The sequence below is a fragment of the Ischnura elegans genome, chromosome 1 (assembly GCF_921293095.1).
Source record: "Ischnura elegans chromosome 1, ioIscEleg1.1, whole genome shotgun sequence".
NCBI classification, from domain to species: Eukaryota; Metazoa; Arthropoda; class Insecta; order Odonata; family Coenagrionidae; genus Ischnura; species Ischnura elegans.
Window position 1 is genome coordinate 64,257,548 of NC_060246.1, and position 18,006 is coordinate 64,275,553.

At 38.4% G+C, this 18,006-nt stretch overlaps 3 protein-coding genes across 5 annotated transcripts in view; 1 reads left to right on the forward strand and 2 right to left on the reverse strand.

The window, feature by feature from the left end:
* LOC124162261 (HMG box-containing protein 4) overlaps positions 1-3,081 on the reverse strand; it is a 36,390-nt gene extending 33,309 nt beyond the window's left edge. Inside the window, exon 1 of the mRNA XM_046538736.1 lies at positions 2,808-3,081. Coding sequence (XP_046394692.1) covers positions 2,808-2,889 — 82 coding nt within the window. The 5' untranslated portion in view covers positions 2,890-3,081. The remainder of the gene's footprint in view (positions 1-2,807) is intronic.
* LOC124162228 (exonuclease mut-7 homolog) overlaps positions 1-18,006 on the forward strand; it is a 120,643-nt gene that overhangs the window by 65,401 nt on the left and 37,236 nt on the right. For 2 of the 3 annotated variants that reach the window (XM_046538690.1, XM_046538699.1), the window contains exons 1-6: positions 3,164-3,333; positions 4,829-4,966; positions 7,447-7,661; positions 11,756-11,967; positions 16,016-16,197; positions 16,761-16,950. In XM_046538690.1, the coding sequence (XP_046394646.1) occupies positions 3,255-3,333; positions 4,829-4,966; positions 7,447-7,661; positions 11,756-11,967; positions 16,016-16,197; positions 16,761-16,950 (1,016 nt within the window). In that variant the 5' untranslated portion in view covers positions 3,164-3,254. Of the gene's footprint in view, positions 1-3,163; positions 3,334-4,828; positions 4,967-7,446; positions 7,662-11,755; positions 11,968-16,015; positions 16,198-16,760; positions 16,951-18,006 lie in introns of those variants that run through there. The other variant, XM_046538707.1, reaches the window with a different exon arrangement.
* Positions 604-1,753, reverse strand: LOC124162277 (U3 small nucleolar ribonucleoprotein protein IMP4). Its single transcript, XM_046538759.1, has 2 exons — positions 926-1,753; positions 604-851 (listed from the first exon to the last, which is right to left on the reverse strand). The coding sequence occupies exons 1-2, from the start codon at positions 1,671-1,673 to the stop codon at positions 652-654; spliced, it is 948 nt and encodes a 315-aa protein (XP_046394715.1). The 5' UTR covers positions 1,674-1,753; the 3' UTR covers positions 604-651.

Genomic DNA, 18,006 nt, shown 5'->3' on the forward strand with positions numbered 1-18,006 from the left:
CCCATACACTATTCTATAAGTAATATTAATCCAATACTCCAACGGATGAAGTTCACCATGAAAAAATACTTGACTTAGGCAGGATTCGAACCCGGATCTCCCGATTGCAGGTCACGTGTGTTAACCAGTTCCACGACCAAGCCATTTTCTCAGAGTTAACTTCGGGATGGATTTCACCGAACAAGATGGTGATGGCACAAGTCCACACTGTGGCACACGTGGCGAGGGTCGTGCTTACTAAGCCACTGTCGAAGTGAAAAACCCTTATTTTGCAGCTGGTATGCGATGATAAATTTCAAAGCACTGAGGGAACAAGTAACTTTGTAAGCAGTCAAGCGCACGGGTGCAAAGTCAAATACAGCAACGGATAAAGTTCGCCATGAAAATATATTTGACTTTGCCAGGATTCGAATTTGTCGTTGCAGACCAGCGACAAAATGAGGTTTGTTGCTGGCTGCAGTTTGGTTTGTCACCAGAGGGCTGACAAACCAAACCGCAACAAATGAGTACCACAGCATTTCAAACTTTCAACCAATCAGGAATGTGATTAGATTCTCATCACAATCCCAAAATTCAACACAAAAATAAAATTGGACTTCAGTGTTTACAAGAAAAGATTTGTATTATGTCAAACGTGTACAATTACTTATATTAAAGTTCATTATCATCTGCATCCCACCCATCAGCATCTGATAGAAATCGCCTCTTGTAAGTTGTATTCATGAATGGACGCAGAGCCCATTCCACATCAGCAGCATCGGCATGATCTAAAGTACCAAGTTTGATTTCATACAATTTTAATTGGAACCTCGGTCCAATTTCAACAAGCTCCAGATCTCGACCAGTTGCTCCTGCAAAGAGAACGCATTAGTCTATGCAAAATAACAATGATTATCTTGAATCAATGAGATAAAACATTTTTTACCTTGAAACCGTTTGAACATGTGATGACGGAAACAAATCGTGTCGTCGTGGTTAGCAAAAGTCACAACTCTGCGCGAATCCTCCTTCGGCACAGGGAAAAGATACTTCAGAATGTTGGTAACTCGAGTGGCCAATTTGGAGGTCATGTTGTGAAATATTAAGTGGGGATACTGCTCAGACATTGTCCCAATCTCAGGAATATCATGGCGCATTACAACCCCACTCAAATTGAAGTACGCAGTAGGTCCATAAGGTAGATGGCAAACGACAAGACCATCCGGTACACCACGATGTTCATGTATTATTAATAAATCTGTCACATCATTGGCACGACATGCAGACAAGAGTTCACTAACATCATGGTTACCACGATTCATCCGCTGGGCATTCGGTATAACCAGTCTGAGCTCTTTAGCAAAAACTTTCAGGCGAGATGAGGGATCCCTTGATGTAGTAACAAGAACCTTCGGATTCTCCACTCCTGCCCACCTATACTCATCATCCTCATGGCTGACTCCACCACCACCAGTCTCTGTACCAATCTCTACGGCTCTTTGTGGGCCTTTGTCATCCCACTTCAATTTTTTCTGCAAAGTTAGTGCTTCACGTTTCAAATCAGTATGTATAGGTGTATTTTCCTCGAAAGACTGCTTCAGCCGATTCTTCTTTTCTTGAATAACTTTATTTCTCTCCTCCACAGCTTTTCTGTAGAGATACTCTCGCCTCAAACGTGCCTGACGTCTCAGCATTTTAATAACAACTTCACAACCTAACACATGCCAAATTCACCACTCACCACTGAATCGCGGAATCGCGTAAAACAATTGAGTTACGAAACGAAAACACACTCAACTATCGATAGGTATCGTTCGGTAGCTTTCGATAGGGAACGAATATGCATTTCCCAAATATTATTTTCAACAATTAATTTCAATTCAAAGAGTTTTAAATGAACACTGGTATAACATCAGATAGTCGAATGGTGGAAAGAGCTTTCGCGAGAATTTTTCGAAAAGAAAAAAGACATTAGCATACACAGGATTCTGCTACAAATAACGAAACCAACGAACTCTCGGTGAGATGATAGGAATATGAATCCCATTTACAAATATCTTTAATTTCAAAACTCATGAACGAGTGGAAACGGCATAAGGTGCATTGGGTTCCCAAGGTAAACATGTCATCAGCTATACGCGATTAACTTACTGAACAAAAACAGAAATGGGTGCTTAAATTGAATACGAAATAAGCGAGGGACTACCATATGCATACTAAAAAACATACACCTTCAGTCAATATATATTATGCAAAATGAGAGACCGGTTCGGGCAAGGCATGATATCATTCATAAAACTGACGATCTGAAGCCATGCTTTGTTGAAATTAACTCGGCAGCAGTTGAACATTTCGTTCACAGTTTAGGCCCAGAATTAGTTCCGCGGTGTACTGGTTACCTGCAGGCAACCGGAATCATACCTCACCCCAATGAAGCCGTATGGACCACGTCGGAGACATTTGATTCCGTTTAAACCACCGCGTAGAGAATTGCCAAATGACAGAAACAACTCCTCACACTCTCAAATCGACGGTGAAAGTGACTGTTTATTTGGCATAGGTTGCAACTTCCCTCCATAAATCATCCTTACGTCCGCTTATCAGTGAATTAACTCATCTCACAAAATTCAACTTACATTAAATTGATATGTAATAACAATGAGTAACATATGATAACAAAAAATAAAATTTCATACAATATTACCCACTCAACACCGTCGATGAGCATATATGAGGATGTCAAGGGATGGTTCAGATGAGTTACAAGAATCAACTAACATTGAACTCATAACATGAAAAATATTTGTGACTAAAAAAGCTATGCTCACCTTCTTGCTTGATTTTTTTCTGCAGATAAGATGCAAAGGGGCTACTGTCAGAGTTTTTCTTCCTTTTCGGCGTTTTATCCATCCTTGAGATGAGTGATTCTTCCACTAATGTTCAATCATACAGAATGAGCGTTGCCTGTTTATCCTCCTCCAAGAGATAGCATTCGAAACTGATGGGACAGTTTTATATCCAGTTCCACGCTCACTGAACGCACAGATTGTTTGTAAACACGGAAAATCAGCCTCCAAAACCTTCAAAACGTATCATCAACGACTAGTATCGCTGACTGTCGCTGGCGATGGTTGCGAGTGGTTGCGATACCATTACGATCTATCGAAGCCAACGATACATTTGATTGGCCCGGCTGTTTTCATTTCAGACGTGATTTGTTGTGATATTAATTTTTAACTTTTTAGAGGAGTGTGCGATGAAATATTCCATTGGCCATGGAAACTCCTGATTTATCCTTGGACGGTGAAAAATTTCGTGATGAACTTCAGCGAATGCAGTATTTATGGAGTAGTGGTATGTTGTATTGTGTTTAATGGATTAGTTAATAATGATCTAACCTTAAAAGAGTAAAGGTGAAAACACGCATTATTTCAATTAAGGTCCAACCATGTATGTATAATTTAGATAATATACGCATTTCTACTGATGTAGCTAGCCCTCAAATTGGTACATTTCGAGATTTGTGGTTGTATTGTTAATCACTGTATTATATTTTTTATCTGAAGGTTAGGTATTCCTCAAAAGTGCATTAACACTTATTTTTCGATTCTTCTGAGTATTGGTCTTTGCACTGTATTTAATGATCTACAGTATGAAACGTCTCGTAATTTTCCATAAGACTGCGGTTTGCAAAATGTGTTATGCTCAGTTGCTGCTATATGTATTTTTCGTTGAATCGGTTTATAATTTCAAGATTCCTACCCTAGGTTCACTCTGTCATCTTAGATTTTCAACCTCATGTACGTGTTTACAAGGTCAATGCCTAAATTCATCATCAGCAGAGAACAGTCTTAAGATTGGTTCGTCACAGCTCTCCACACAATTTTCCCATTACTTAGCTAATACTTTAACAGTTAACGTAAATCTTCTGTCACATGTTTAATACCTTCATGCATATCATCCCTGGTCTTCTTCTGCCTTTATTCCCTTTGAATTGCCCCTTAACACTTGCCTTTGTCGCACACATGTCTCATGATGTGGCAGTTAAGTTATCCAATTTCCTTGTAAAGGCTTTCAAAAGACTTTTATTTTCTCCTACTCTTCTTGGGACTGCCATTTATCCATTCATTTTATCATAAATCCATTAATTTGATCTTCATCATTCTTCTGATACATTACATTTTGTATGTTTCCACCCTTGATTAGTTTGCTGATGTCATCATCCGCAGAGGTGTCTGTATAAGTGTATGAAGGGGTTGAATCTTGTGATTTTTCATCGAAAATTACTAAAGAAGTTGGCAATGGATTGAAAAATGGAAAATATATGGGTCTCTTTATTTTTGAAAGTGTTATTATAATTGGCATTAAAGATATTGGTGAACAAGAAACATTAACTGGATGTTTTAGGCTTTGAAAAAGAAATTTGGATCTGTATTAGGCCAGAGAGGAAAAATCATATCTCAAAGTGAATGTGTTAAAAATGTATGTATCACATAAATTGTGCAAGAATGTAATAGTGACCCAAAATCTTTAATTTAATGTTGGCACTTAATAGTCAACTCTTTGTATGTTTAACTCAGTGTATTAAATGACTCTGCCCACTTGATTCAACCATGGTGAAATTCACATTTTACTATAGGTCATAGTTTTCTAAATTCCTAGGAAAGACATCCTATGAATTCGCCGACGATAGTTATGGATATATAGCATTGGTAAATCTGAGGTTTAATTTTCAGTTGTGAAACTTACATAGCTATTATGTATAATGCATTGCTTTGCCGAAAAATTATTTTTAGATGGCACTTGCGATGTTTTGAAGTAGTTAATGACTTTTTTATAATCATTTCAGGTGTTGATACTCCGGCAATCACAGTCACTCTAGAAGAATGCTTTTCCACTGCAGAAAATCCATATGGTGTTGCTTTAACACTAATGGCTTGTACAGAGGACTTTCTCTTCAGCAAGAAATCTTCTTTGGCATTTTGTGGTATGTACATACATACGTATTAAAAACATTTTCACATACTACACTGTACATCCTGGTGAGCCTTGCTAGTAATTAAAGAAGGGGAAGGGATCAGCTTGGGTTTGGAGTGCAGCCAAACCCCTCATCAAAGCTGCCAAGAGCAGGGATGGCAAGCGAAACTAAACGAAAGTCAAAACCAGTAAAATTTCAACAATTTCGTTCCCAGAAACAAAATGTAGAAACGAAACGAAAAGGAATTAAACCCGAAGAGCTAAACTCAGGGTCGAAATGAAATTGGAGTCAAAACTACTTCGGGTCGAAATTAAACTAAACCTCTGGGACGAAACAAAACTCTAATTACGTTTCGCACCAGAGGGACCACGTGATTCACCTTCGAACGGTTTAGTTTCGACCCACCACCGTCTCAAAAGATTCATCCCCAAAATCGAATGGCCAGTATGTGTTCACCGTTAAGCCGTTAGTGGTAAATAAATTGACCCCGAAAGGACACAGTAAACATCACAAGGGTGGCAAAAAGAATACCATACCATAAAGGTGTCGATTCTTGGGTTTTAAGCGGTGCCCAAGTCAATGGTATTCTTCTTATACCCGTACTATCCACGAATTGCCCTTCCAGATAAATACGGAGGTCAAAGGTCATAGAGTTAACCGCCTGGCCATCATGATAACCAACGCGTCGAACCATAGGTTTTAAAGGGTGCCCAAGTCATTTATGCAGTTCATGGATCCGTATTGTTATTTGTTGACCTTTGACCCCCATTATGTCCTCCGAAGGTAAACAAATAACAATACGGATCCATGAACTGCAAAAATGACTTCGGCACCCTTTAGAACCTATTGTTCGACATGTTGGTTGTCATGATGGCCAGTATGTTAACTCATTGACCTTTGTGCAGAAATTGACTGGTTCCATGAAGAAATTGGCGATGATTTGGAGGATGGAGGATTATGGAGGATTTCGAAGAGAAGGCCTTAAACTCAGCTCCGCTACGCCCGAAGTATTTCTACCGGTACGTTGACGATACCTTCATAGTGTGGACACACGGGAGGGACAACCTTGACCAGTTCTTGGAGCACATGAACAGCCGGCATCCCAACATCACGTTCACCATGGAACTAGAGAAGGATGGCCGGCTACCGTTCCTGGATATTCTCATCCAACGGAAGAGCGATGGAACTCTTGGCCACAGCGTTTATCGGAAACCGACAAGCACCAACTTGTACTTGAATGGAGGCAGTCACCATCATCCTTCGCAGCGCTCAGCTGTACTGACAACCCTGTTTCATAGAGCCATGTCCATCTCTGACCAAAACAGTTTACCCTCGGACTTGGCACATCTGAAGAAAACCTTTGCACAAAATGGTTACAATGGACACCAAATTTCCATGGCCCTTAAAAGGACCTCCGAACCACGGGATAAGCGCCATATAGAGGACAAGGAAAAGCCGGTTGCAAGAGCGTGCCTGCCTTATGTCTCATCAGTTTCGGGGAAGATTTCGAGGATACTCAGGAGGCACAACATCGAGACCATCCACAAGCCTCCCATGAAATTGAAGGAACAGCTGGTACGAGCGAAGGACCCAGCCGGTCTCAAGATTCCTGGTGTCTACCGTGTCCCCTGTGAGTGCGGTGAGGCATACATTGGAGAAACTGGCCGCACCATCGAAACCAGGCTTAAAGAACATAAGCGGCATCTGAGGCTTGGTCAGCTAGAAAAATCTGCCATTGCTGAGCATAGTGTCGAACACGCCCATAAAATTCAATTTGAAAAAACAGAGATACTTTTTCATGCCAAAAGTTTTTGGGACCGTCTCACCAAAGAAGCCATCGAAATTAAACTGGAGAGGAAGAACTTTAATCGCGATTCAGGGTATTCCCTTAGCAGCACTTGGAAACCCGTTCTGAAAAAACTGACCGAATACAGGGAAAGGACGATACGACGGACAGACCAATCCGGAGTCGACCCCACCAGACGGGAAACTACCAGCCAATCCCGAGGAACCTGACCGGAGGAGGGCAGCATATAAGCAGGCCCATTCCCGCATCACAGCATCCAGTAGCCCTGATGATGAGCGCCGAGTCGGAGCTCGAAACGTCGGCCATTATGAAGCCTTTAACCCGGTGGGAAACCCGAGAGAAGTTTAATCGTCAAGATTGTTTGTAAACCCATTCTATATAATCTCAGTTCTCCTTTTCCGGGTGTAACTCTGGATAATCAAGTCTCTCGGGAGGAAGGTATACCAAAGCTCTGCAGTAAATTGAGTACTGTTTGTTTTTTGATTCTGTCTATTATTTGTGTTGATGGCCATTCTATTACCACAGAATACATTCCATGATTTACTTTCTTTTAACTTAGTTTTACATTATCTAGTGTCAACCCCTGCAAGCTCATATTTGAATAAGATATATGTACCTATAAAATATTCTGTTATTGGATGGGTTGAGATAATTTCTTTATTGACATATCCTTAAATTCCAGTTATGGAAGCTTTCAAAACTTGGTTGACCAATCAAGAGAAGGATCTTAAGCCATTGTTGACTACGGAGTTGAAATTGAAGAGTTATTTCATTGTGTATCGGCAGAAAAATTTGAGGCTTATAAAGTTTGTTGCTGAAGTATATTGCTGGGCAGATGACAATGAAATCTTTTTACCTTATATTCAGGACCAATTGAATGCAGTGAAACTCAAAGAGGTTAGTTTGACAAGTTCATCTCAATGATGTTTTTGTCCATTCATTTTTCTAATTTAATTTTTAATCCTGTCCCATGAATTTTAATCATAAGGGCAAGGATATATCTGCATGTATGTGAAGAGACTAAATCGAAACTTGAAGCATTTACGTGGTGGAAGGGCTCCATATTAATAATTAAAGACTCTTTGTTACTTTGTTTCGGCTATTACACCATTTCCAAAAAAATGGTGTAATAGCCGAAACCGGTAATAAAACAGAAACTGTGAATTTTGTGGAAGTAACAAAGTGTCTTTCATTATTAATGTGAAGAGACATTTCCGACTGTTGTGGAAATTATCAATGAACATTGATTCAGGAAGTTGGTCTCATTAGTAAGAGGTATCATTTTTTCCACCTCTCAAATGATATTCTGTGAAGGAAATAATGTTGAAAGGTAACGAATAACCTATTTATGAAAAATCATTACAGTGGAACCTTGATCTATCCTTTTTCAGGGGAATGGATGAAAAAAAAAGATCATTGCGGGACTGTTAGGCTAGGTTGCCTATGTCCCAGGAAATGCTTGATTTTGTTGCATAATTATGATATTCGTTTAAGGTTTGAGACAAGATTTTAGCTAATTACAAGAATATGAGTACTTTATGGAAACACTTAGGTCATATTGTTAATTCGACTAATATATCTTTCAAATATCCTAAAGGAACACGCCACCTCGCAAAAAAATGTTTGCATTCCTAACATATTAAGGTTTTTTAAGCTCAAATTAATTGAAACTAATATTTTTTAGTTATTAAAAGACTATGCCGATATTCAACATTGTCCAGGCAGCACAATTTTCAAAGGAACTGTATATATCACAGCCCAACTTTGAAGGCAACAACGTCACAAACTAGCAAGACCTGACATGTTCGTCCTTGACTCCCTCTTTCGTAGCCTCATTGTTTGAAAGACAGGAGAAGCGAGCCCCTTCCCCTCTACCTATCCTTTATGTGCTTCTGCTACCCACCCCTCCCTCTCACTGAGCAGTCATCTTGATTTGTTCCTGCAACTCATCGCACGTGATGCTAATGTTGTTCTAAACATTGTTAATTATGTTGCAGATATTGCAGGTGCAATTTAATTTAATGATATACCGATAAAAATGTCTTTCATTGTGTGGAAACATTTTTATTGACATAAAGAGAACCATGTGAAACTATCGTGAGGAAGTGCAAAATACACATCACTGCAACTGAAGCATTTGAGGGTGAAACACAAGTCAGTATGCGATGAGAAAGTGACAAAATTCGGGGGAAACTTATGTGAGGAATATTAAAATTCAGTCCATGTTTTATCCAAATATTGAAACCTATTATCTTTTCCAAATGCAATCGTAACAGTTTAAATCGTGAACATGTGAAGATTTTATCATTCTTAAAAAATAATTTGAAAGGTTATAAGAATGATTTTTGTTCATTAAAAGTATTAAAATGCATTTGTTAATGTCGATTGTGTGTACCCAGAAGAAACTTGAATAATTACTTCATTTATAGCAGGAATTTTAAAATGCATTTGGATCCAAAGATTTTGGCTCCGAAAATCAAGGATCCGATCCGGGTCCAAAAAAAATTCTGGTACTGCCCATCCCTAGTTATTTCATTTACTTGCTGATAAAGAACGTCTGGTCTTGCATTGCAAAAGACATTGAGTGGTGGGAAAAAACAGTTGATGAATTTTTTTAAGAATGTTCCATGTTTCATTTGTAAATGAAGAAAAATATTATCTACAATCTTTAAATGTATGTTTTATATTCCAAATGCACATTTATTGCCGTGGCCTGGTATGTGCTTGAATGCAGCCCAAGGGAACCTGAGATTTCGTTGCACTCAGGCATATTTATGCCATGAGCTGTAAAGGTCAAACTAGAGGATGGGAATAGGGGAAGTGTAAGCTGAGACAAAGGGGGTAAAGATCGCATGAGTTATATCCAAGTGCTTGCCAACATGGACAGTTCGCCGTCAGCTCTGGTTTCCCAGATCGGCTGTTGCACGATGGTGTGATAGTTTGCCAGTTGCATTTATGGAAGTTCCCTGTTCCTGTTTTCCAAGCATCGTGATGTGTGATCACGTTCAGTAATCTTGGATCCGTGTCCCACAGCAGTTGCATACCAAGCATCTTGTATGAGACGTGACTCCGTGGCGTGGTGCGTGACAGTGAAGTATCCAATGTGGGAAAGTGGTTTTGGAGCATTGGTGCAAACCACTTTTCTGAATCCCTGATCACACATCACGCCACTGTGGATGCATGGTTTATGGAAACCAGGTCTTGTATGAAGCAATTGGAATACAAGTTCATGCAATCACATTATCACCTCTAAAAAGTTCGCGGTTGGGTGAAGAGCTCTCAATGAGTTTGGGCAGCAATATAAAATAACAGACTATGTTTATAAATAATAATACATTAAACATAATAGTAGATACACTAATATTGTTTGTTCCTTTTATTTTTTATTAGTCTGACCTCACCTTTGGCAATGATATAGTATACAGTGTTGATACCTGGGTTAGAATAATAAAAAAAATTGTGGAACATGCAATTTTAGTGTATCTGTGATTATGTTTCATGTTACACTGTTCCACTAATATCGCCATCTACCTTTAAGGTAGTAAAAATACATTTTTTGATTCACATAAATTGTCAACATTACAAAAATTTCAATGAAAGTTTGGAATATTTGTGTTTTCCAATTATTCATGCTTCCTCTCCCCATCATTAGCCCTGATAATTGGGAGTGTGCTGTGACCTAAACAACTTGATAAACGGTGATTAGGTGAATATATTATGTATTGGAATTCACTAGGCAATTCACTGGCCCAGTTCTTCAATAGTTACAATTGTAGTACATATTACATTTGCAATATTTAGTAAATTAAAATAAATATTATAGTAAATAAATGGGCATAAAGTTACGTAAAGGATTTTAAAACCATAATTTCAATAATACGTTTACAAAAACATCAATGTACCCAAGAATAAAGTCAATAAGATATCTAATTATGATGAATTTCTTATGATGTTTATTATTTAAGTAGATCAATCAATTTATAATTATTAATGCACATAGGTTTATTTTAAATTACTTGAAGGTCTCATTGAGAGCTTTCTTCACTCGAGCATCTTTTTTAGTGGCGATTATGTCATTTTACTTCTATTTTCACTGCTCCTTATATTTATGCAAACTGTCTTCACAGGAAAGTGCGTTGTGCTACAATCTGATAAATGTTGTTAATTCCTTTGCTCCTTATACTCGAGCAAGCAGTCTAAGCAGCCAAGTATGTACCTAGACTTGTGCGATCTCTACTCCCTTTGAATCTACTTCCCCTTCTACATCACCCTTACTCCTTGCTGCAGGGTAACATAACTTTTCATAAATGTTGTACCCATTTGGAAGACAAGAGATTTTTTCACAAAAATCAACTCCTTCAGCATCTATTTTCTTTTGTTTTATTAAAAAGTATCTCATTTATCTCTCTTTAAACTATCTTCGCATCCGACAATATTTATAATTTTATTGTTGAAAGCATCATCATTAAGTACCTACCATTTTGTTGTGTTTTGGCCAAATATCTTTTCTGCTAAGTTTCCTTCCATCAAAAAAAATTTTTTTATTTTATTCATGAGTCACTCAGTAAAACAGAGGGATTGGGTTGGTGTGGTGGCTAGAGTGTTGGCTTCCCACCCGGCGGGCTTGGGTTCAAATCCCGGCAGTGGCAGAGAATTTTCAGAGACTGCCCGATCCCTGCTTGAGTGTTGTGTGGAGGACATTTCAAGCCCAACACTCCGTCCGTCGGATGGGACGTTAAGCCGTGGTCCCCTTGGCACCTTTCGTTAAGAGCAGGCTAATGCTGATGCCGGGTTTGAGCTGGAAATGAGCTGTATTCAATGGGTTAGGTATTTCATGTCTGTTACTTGATCTTCATTTTTCTACGCATAATGTACATACATATATAGTTTAGCCTGATTCATCATCGTTTTGTATGTTGACTTGTTTTTATGTATTAACATTTTATTTCTTATCAGCATTATTAATGTTATTGTTATTTGCCCAATTTCAGGTCTGTGAAAGTGCTGGAATCATGAAGCTGCATCAGTATTTTAATATCAAAGATTTTTTAGTTCAACTTATTTTTCAAGACAAATTAACCGTTGTTGAAGACTTCCTGAAGGATAGTCCAGAACATCAGCAGGATGTAGTAATGTTTTTGGATGATTTATTGGGGAATGGAAAAGAGAATTCTTTGTATGAAAAAATTAAGTCTGTTGTGGAGTAAGTATTACATTACTGTTTCAGTTAATTTATGGAAAAGGCCTAACTCGTACTCCCTGAGTGATCAGCTCTTGCTAATTCTATAGCATGAGAATATGCATGCCCTGTCCTCTGTGGTTCTTTTATATTATGTGTGAATAAACCAGCATTGCAAATCTTGGTCAAGTGATGGAATTCGGTTTGTTAGAACCATTAGATTGTCTATGAACTTGGAGAAACAAAGTTCCTCTAAGCTTTATATATTTCTAAATAATATGTCACAATCTGTGATAATACCCTTGGCTTGGCTAGGGATAGAGGAGGACTTTTAAATGAGTGCCAAGAGTTAACATTTTTTATACCCTGGGAAATGTAGATGTATATGTATAGGCTAAATCACTAAAGACTTGCAAATTTTTATTCAAGAGTACCTAGTTTGGTTAAGTTGAGATTCTATGGGGAAAGAAAGATGGAGCCATGTAGTTAAAATAAACAAAAAAATCCAGAACCCTTTTTATTTTTTCCAATTTATATGCAATTTACATTTCCATAACTTTATGATTTCATGTGAGCGATTTCCACAACTTTATAACTTCAATTTTGCAAACTTCATTTTTCACTTACCTTGGAAATTTGATTCAGTGATCAACTGTGCATGGTATCTATAATTGTCTTTAAGGATATATGTAGGCCCTTTCATCTTCTATTTTCCCATAGTATACATATTATGGCTATTTTGCTCTTTATGTAACACCAGGGCAATTAATTTATTTTAATTCCTAATTAAGAAATTTTTTTCATTCAGTTACCACTAACAATTAGTCTGGATATTAAAAACGCTATTAAGTTATTTGAATTACTCATATGTATCGCTATCTCTATTCGTTAGTGTATGGTTGGCAAAATACATACATAGTGTAATATGCATTCAAGTAAATTCAAAACCTTAACCTTGTTTTTATGCAGTTGTTTGGCAATAAGCACACAAATTCAGGTTAATTACCAGCATTGATTTTTGTGTTTATTTTTTATTAGTGGGTAGCCAAGCCCAGGGTATCAATTACACATTTTCTCTCTCTTGAATAACATACTGTAAAAGCCTGTGTAAGAGGCGCACCTTTTTTCCCAGAAATTGCAGCTGAAAATGGGGGTGCGTTTCTTACACAAACTTCTTATTTTCCCCCTCCACATCACCGGTCGCAAGTCTAAGTGGAACAGAGTGGCCTTGGTTTTCAGTGTGAGTCAGTCATCTGAAACCCTAAGTCAAAAACAAGCGGCAGGCAGGGTAGTTTCGCCTTTAGTGACGTATTTTTAAAATTCTCCTGTTTGCTTTTCTTGTAAGCATCGCACCGTCACGTCGGTACCCCAGAGGTGAACATGGAAGATCGCGCAGGGTTTTTCGCTCCGGAGGGCGCACAAAATTTACTGCCACGAGTGGGCATCCCGCGGCATTTATACTGCATATAGTAATCGCATATCAAACGTAGAGAAACGCGTAGTGTTGAAGGACATACCTGGTTAACAGTCAACATCTGTCTTGCCGAGTAATTTCCATTACGCTGAGGACCTGATTTTCCAAAAATCATCTTCAGACGCTAATATGAGGATTATTGCAACTGAAAATTATATTGGTATCAAAACCTGCGCTTTAAAAAATTCGAACGAGTGTGTTCATTGTTGGACTAAATTGTGGATGGAAGAAATCAGAAATGCTTATAAGTGAAGAGCGCGGAAGGAGAGGTCCAGGGGAAGGAGCGCCATCCCTCCGTCTTCGAAGCAAGCAACGAAATACGGAGGGGAAGGAGCACGCTCCCTCCCCTCCGTATTTCAAGCTACGAGGCCATGAGCGAAGGAGCACGGGAAGAACATGTCCGATCTTGCATGTGATGTCGTTGCCTTCAACCCTTCAAAGTGAAGGGGCGAAGGCGCAGCAATGTGATATACGCAGTTTGCGTTGCCTTAAGTTTCCAGTCCGTCTTGTCTTATTTGAATGCGCTAATGCTACGCTTGTTTCTTCCGAAATTGTCCTGTTTGTACTATTTTGAATATTAGTAGCCTTGTTGTAACTATAAATCTTTGTGTCAAACAATTAGAACTTAAAAAACTAAATTTTTTCAGATATGCCTCGCGTTAGATCTCTTTCTTTTTTTGAACCTTGTGCGTGACAAACAATTATTGAAAGCTATCGAGATATCTTCGAGCTCAGTAGGTGACTCACCTTGCATTTGGCCTCCAGAAACTAGGTGAATTGAACCTGGTAGATCGAAAAAGGTCAGTTGGTGAGATGGGGTAGGGATGAAACACGTTTCCATTGTTCCCCTGTAACTTGATATTTTCCTATTTTCCTGTGTGGTTTCGGAAAGGAAAAAAATGGCAGAGGCATTGGCTGATGGAGGGCCGAGTGTGGTTCCGTTAAATCTACGACGTGGTTATTATCCTACGACGCTGAGATTGCCCCGATTGTTGTCCAAGGTCTTGGGAAGGTTCGTGCTCTGTGCCTGCCGTGTTTTGCCTTAAAATTTTCCACGGCTGCAATTCTATTGCAATACTCCTGAGAGAGCATTTAAACAAAATTGCTCGTGAATAGGACAAGCATCGTAGAGCAACGGCGAATGCGAAGAGAGGATGGGAACTCTTTCTACTCCCTCTTATGCTGCTATTACCGCCGCAGTTATCGAATACACGTCTGCAACACCGCGCGATAGTATTAAAAAAATGCCGCAACATTTTTTTCTTCATAGCTTCGATACTCAAAATAGGGGTGCACCTCTTACATGTGTGCGCCTCTTACAGCGCCTCTGTGCGCTTATACGGTACTATTAGTAGAGTCCTTCTCCCATTGCTAGTTTTTCTGTATCTCCTTGTTTTCCTGTTTTCTCACTGTCTCCCTACCATGCTTCCTTTAACTTGTCAAATCATTCCCCTTCTCTTCCTCTCGTGCATAAATGTGACTTTCTCATGTACTGTGATGTTTTGTACCAGACAATGGCTCTGTGAGGCGAAAAATGCCGTATGTGTAAAAATAATTGTGGATAAGTGCATTTATTTAATTTTTAGTGTCTCAAACCTCCACTATATCACACCTGAATCGGTTGAATTCATCTGTGCTACTGTCCTTTTGCCTATGTAAACTTTTTTAATAATAATAATAATAATAACTTATGACTGATTAAAAAGTTGGTAAAAAATTACAAAATGAATTTACATGAAGAACTTTATTGGCAACAAGCACTGCAAAGTTGTACCTAATTATTGTCATTGACACTACCTAAATTGAGACACTTGTTCTATTGAGGGATCCACTTTTGTATTCCTCTGTCCAAGCCCGTTTACACAGTACATCAACTCATACAAGTTAATGTCTCAATGTGTGAACATGGGAATGAATGCCAAAATGCACTTTCTGTACATATTCGCACTCAACCTGGAAGTATGCCACCAGTGAATGAAACTAGCATGTGACTATCATTCTCACCTCTTCATCAATGAGAAAATACTGCTCATAGGGCAGGAATTCCTCGAGGTGCAAGAAAAGATGAAAATCATTGAGAATATGATCAGGACTGTATGGTGGATGATGAAACAGCTCCCAGCTGAACTCCTGCTCTGCAGAGCAACTGTTGTCATTCAGATGTAATTGTAGCTTAAAGTGTATTTTTCATCTTTCCCATGTTCTGACCTTTGACCATTTTTTTGGAATTCTACTGGACAGGAATTAAATGCTTATTCAAGTAATAAGTGCCCTATAAGTGGTCAGTGAATTCAGTGTCGGTCAATCAGAAGTATTCAGGGAATTCAAACATTGGATATCATTCGCCACTTTGAATAGTCATAAACATGGAAAAAAGTTGTAAATATTTTCGCTCCTTTGTAGTTCCTTTTCTTACGTCAAGGTACTCAACATGATGTAGAATAATACCATGGATTTACATAGTGCGTAAGGGCTATTTCAAAGATGTATTTGTGCTGAGAAAGATTAATTGGCAAGAAGTAGCCCTCTGTTGCTATGTACTTCTGATGAAAAAGTCTTTTATTTTTACATTTAGTAATGACTTATCTCTGCTTGCAGGAAGCTGAATATTAATGATGCAAGACTAAATAAATTCAAACCTAAAAGTTTATCTAAATTAATAGCAAGATATGCTAAAGTTTACAACATTTCACTGGACCTATGCCCTAATTATTCATTTGTGCAGAAAAAGAAGGCTCTCAGCTTTATGATTGCTAAAAGATTCATTGACAAATCGCTGGGTAAGTCCTATTTTACCCTTAACCCTTTTTGTGCGGCGGGCTGTTATACCGGCTCTTACGTAGTCCATTACTTAATTTGCTATAACTTATTACATTGCTAGAACTTATTTCAGTTAACATTTTGTCAGTATTAACCAGTTTAACGTCATGAATTTAAAAAATGCACATGGATTAATGGATGTTATAAAGGGTGCTTTCCAATCACCTTGCGCAGATTAGCTCACATCGCAACAGATTGAAACACACTAGCGCAGACGAACAATGGTGCAGGATGTGTTCCCATCTGTTTAGCGCAGATGACGTCACACCTGCGATTGGAACACGCTCTGAGCTAAACAGTTTAAAACAGATCAGCGCAGATACGCAATTGGAAAGCACCCATAATAGCTTTGTATTGTTCTTTTGTTTGTAGTTGATACATTTTATTAAAATACCCTCCACATTTCTCGTCAGTACCCCAGGAAGAGGGATAACACTAAGAGGGTTAATGACAGCGTTCTTTCTGGCCTAAAATCTTGCTTTTTTTCTTCAATTATTTGCAAAGTATACGTTTGCATTTTCAGAAGGAGAAAGCTGGAAAGAGATGATAATTGATCACATAAAGGACTGTCCAGAGTTGCAACATAAATTAGTTGATTACCTTATTGACTACTCTGAACCAGAAGAGGCTTACAGTTGGTTTATACATTTTAATCTGGATATGGAAAAACTTCCTAAAGACCTGTTGAATTTTTGCCAAGATGGTGATCAACAGTGAGTATGATTGAGAAGAATTTTAACCTTTGTTCAGAAGTACCATTTATTAAACTGGTTGGTTACCATGTCTACCTTCAACTATGTATTACATTCAGCAATTCTTCTTGGGATTTCAACCATGTTAAGACTAAGATTAGCTGATGTTTTGGAAAATGACTTGTCTTTCAATTCTCAAGGGGTGTTCAATGTCTGAATGTCCAAATTCACACCAAACCGAATTGACCGTTTGGCGATTACAGCAATTAGGTCTCATCTGATTGGCTGATGGTCTTTTGAACTTCTTTATGTACTTTTCATATGTTTTAAGGAATTTATCTCAGGTGTCCAAGTATTGCTTAGATGAAAGCCAGTTTTACCATTAACATTTTTTATCACGACTGAATTAACCTGGTGTAGAGCCTGAGAAGAATTCCTGAATATTATTCACCAAGAAAAATTAAAATCGTTTTGTATACTGCATGTTTTCCATGCTTATGCTTTGTTTCTAGCGGACTGTGTTAGATACATTTTTGGCAGAACACCATTACGGTTGGTTTTCCCTGCATGGATTGGTAAAAGGAACTCCCCCTTAATGGCTCGGGGAATGAAGTGTTGGTTATTTCTGGAAAGAATAGTGATGTAGATGTCAATTAAGGAGAGTGGGCGGGTAAGAAATCTATGAAAGGCTCTCTGGAGCGTTTTATGTCTGATGAGGATGGTGGCACACTGGCCGATAAATAGAAAATGAACTTGTTTTGTGATGTGAATATTTTGATAAATAATGGATAACTTCAGATGGTTCTTAGGATATATGTACTCACAGCTAAAGAAGGCTCATCCTTCTAAAAGCTCAGCACTATTATAAATCATGGAATGAATGGATTAGCCATCATCCTTTGGTTCTTACCTTCTTTTCTCTTATGTGGAAGACAAAGCATAGTAGTCAGACACCTCACATAGCCATAATCATAAGGCCATTTCAAAGCATTTAATGTGGCATATCTAATGGTTGCAACAAAATGGCTTTTCGATTGTATTCTGGCATGTTCTACCCAGCTATATGCACATCTCCTT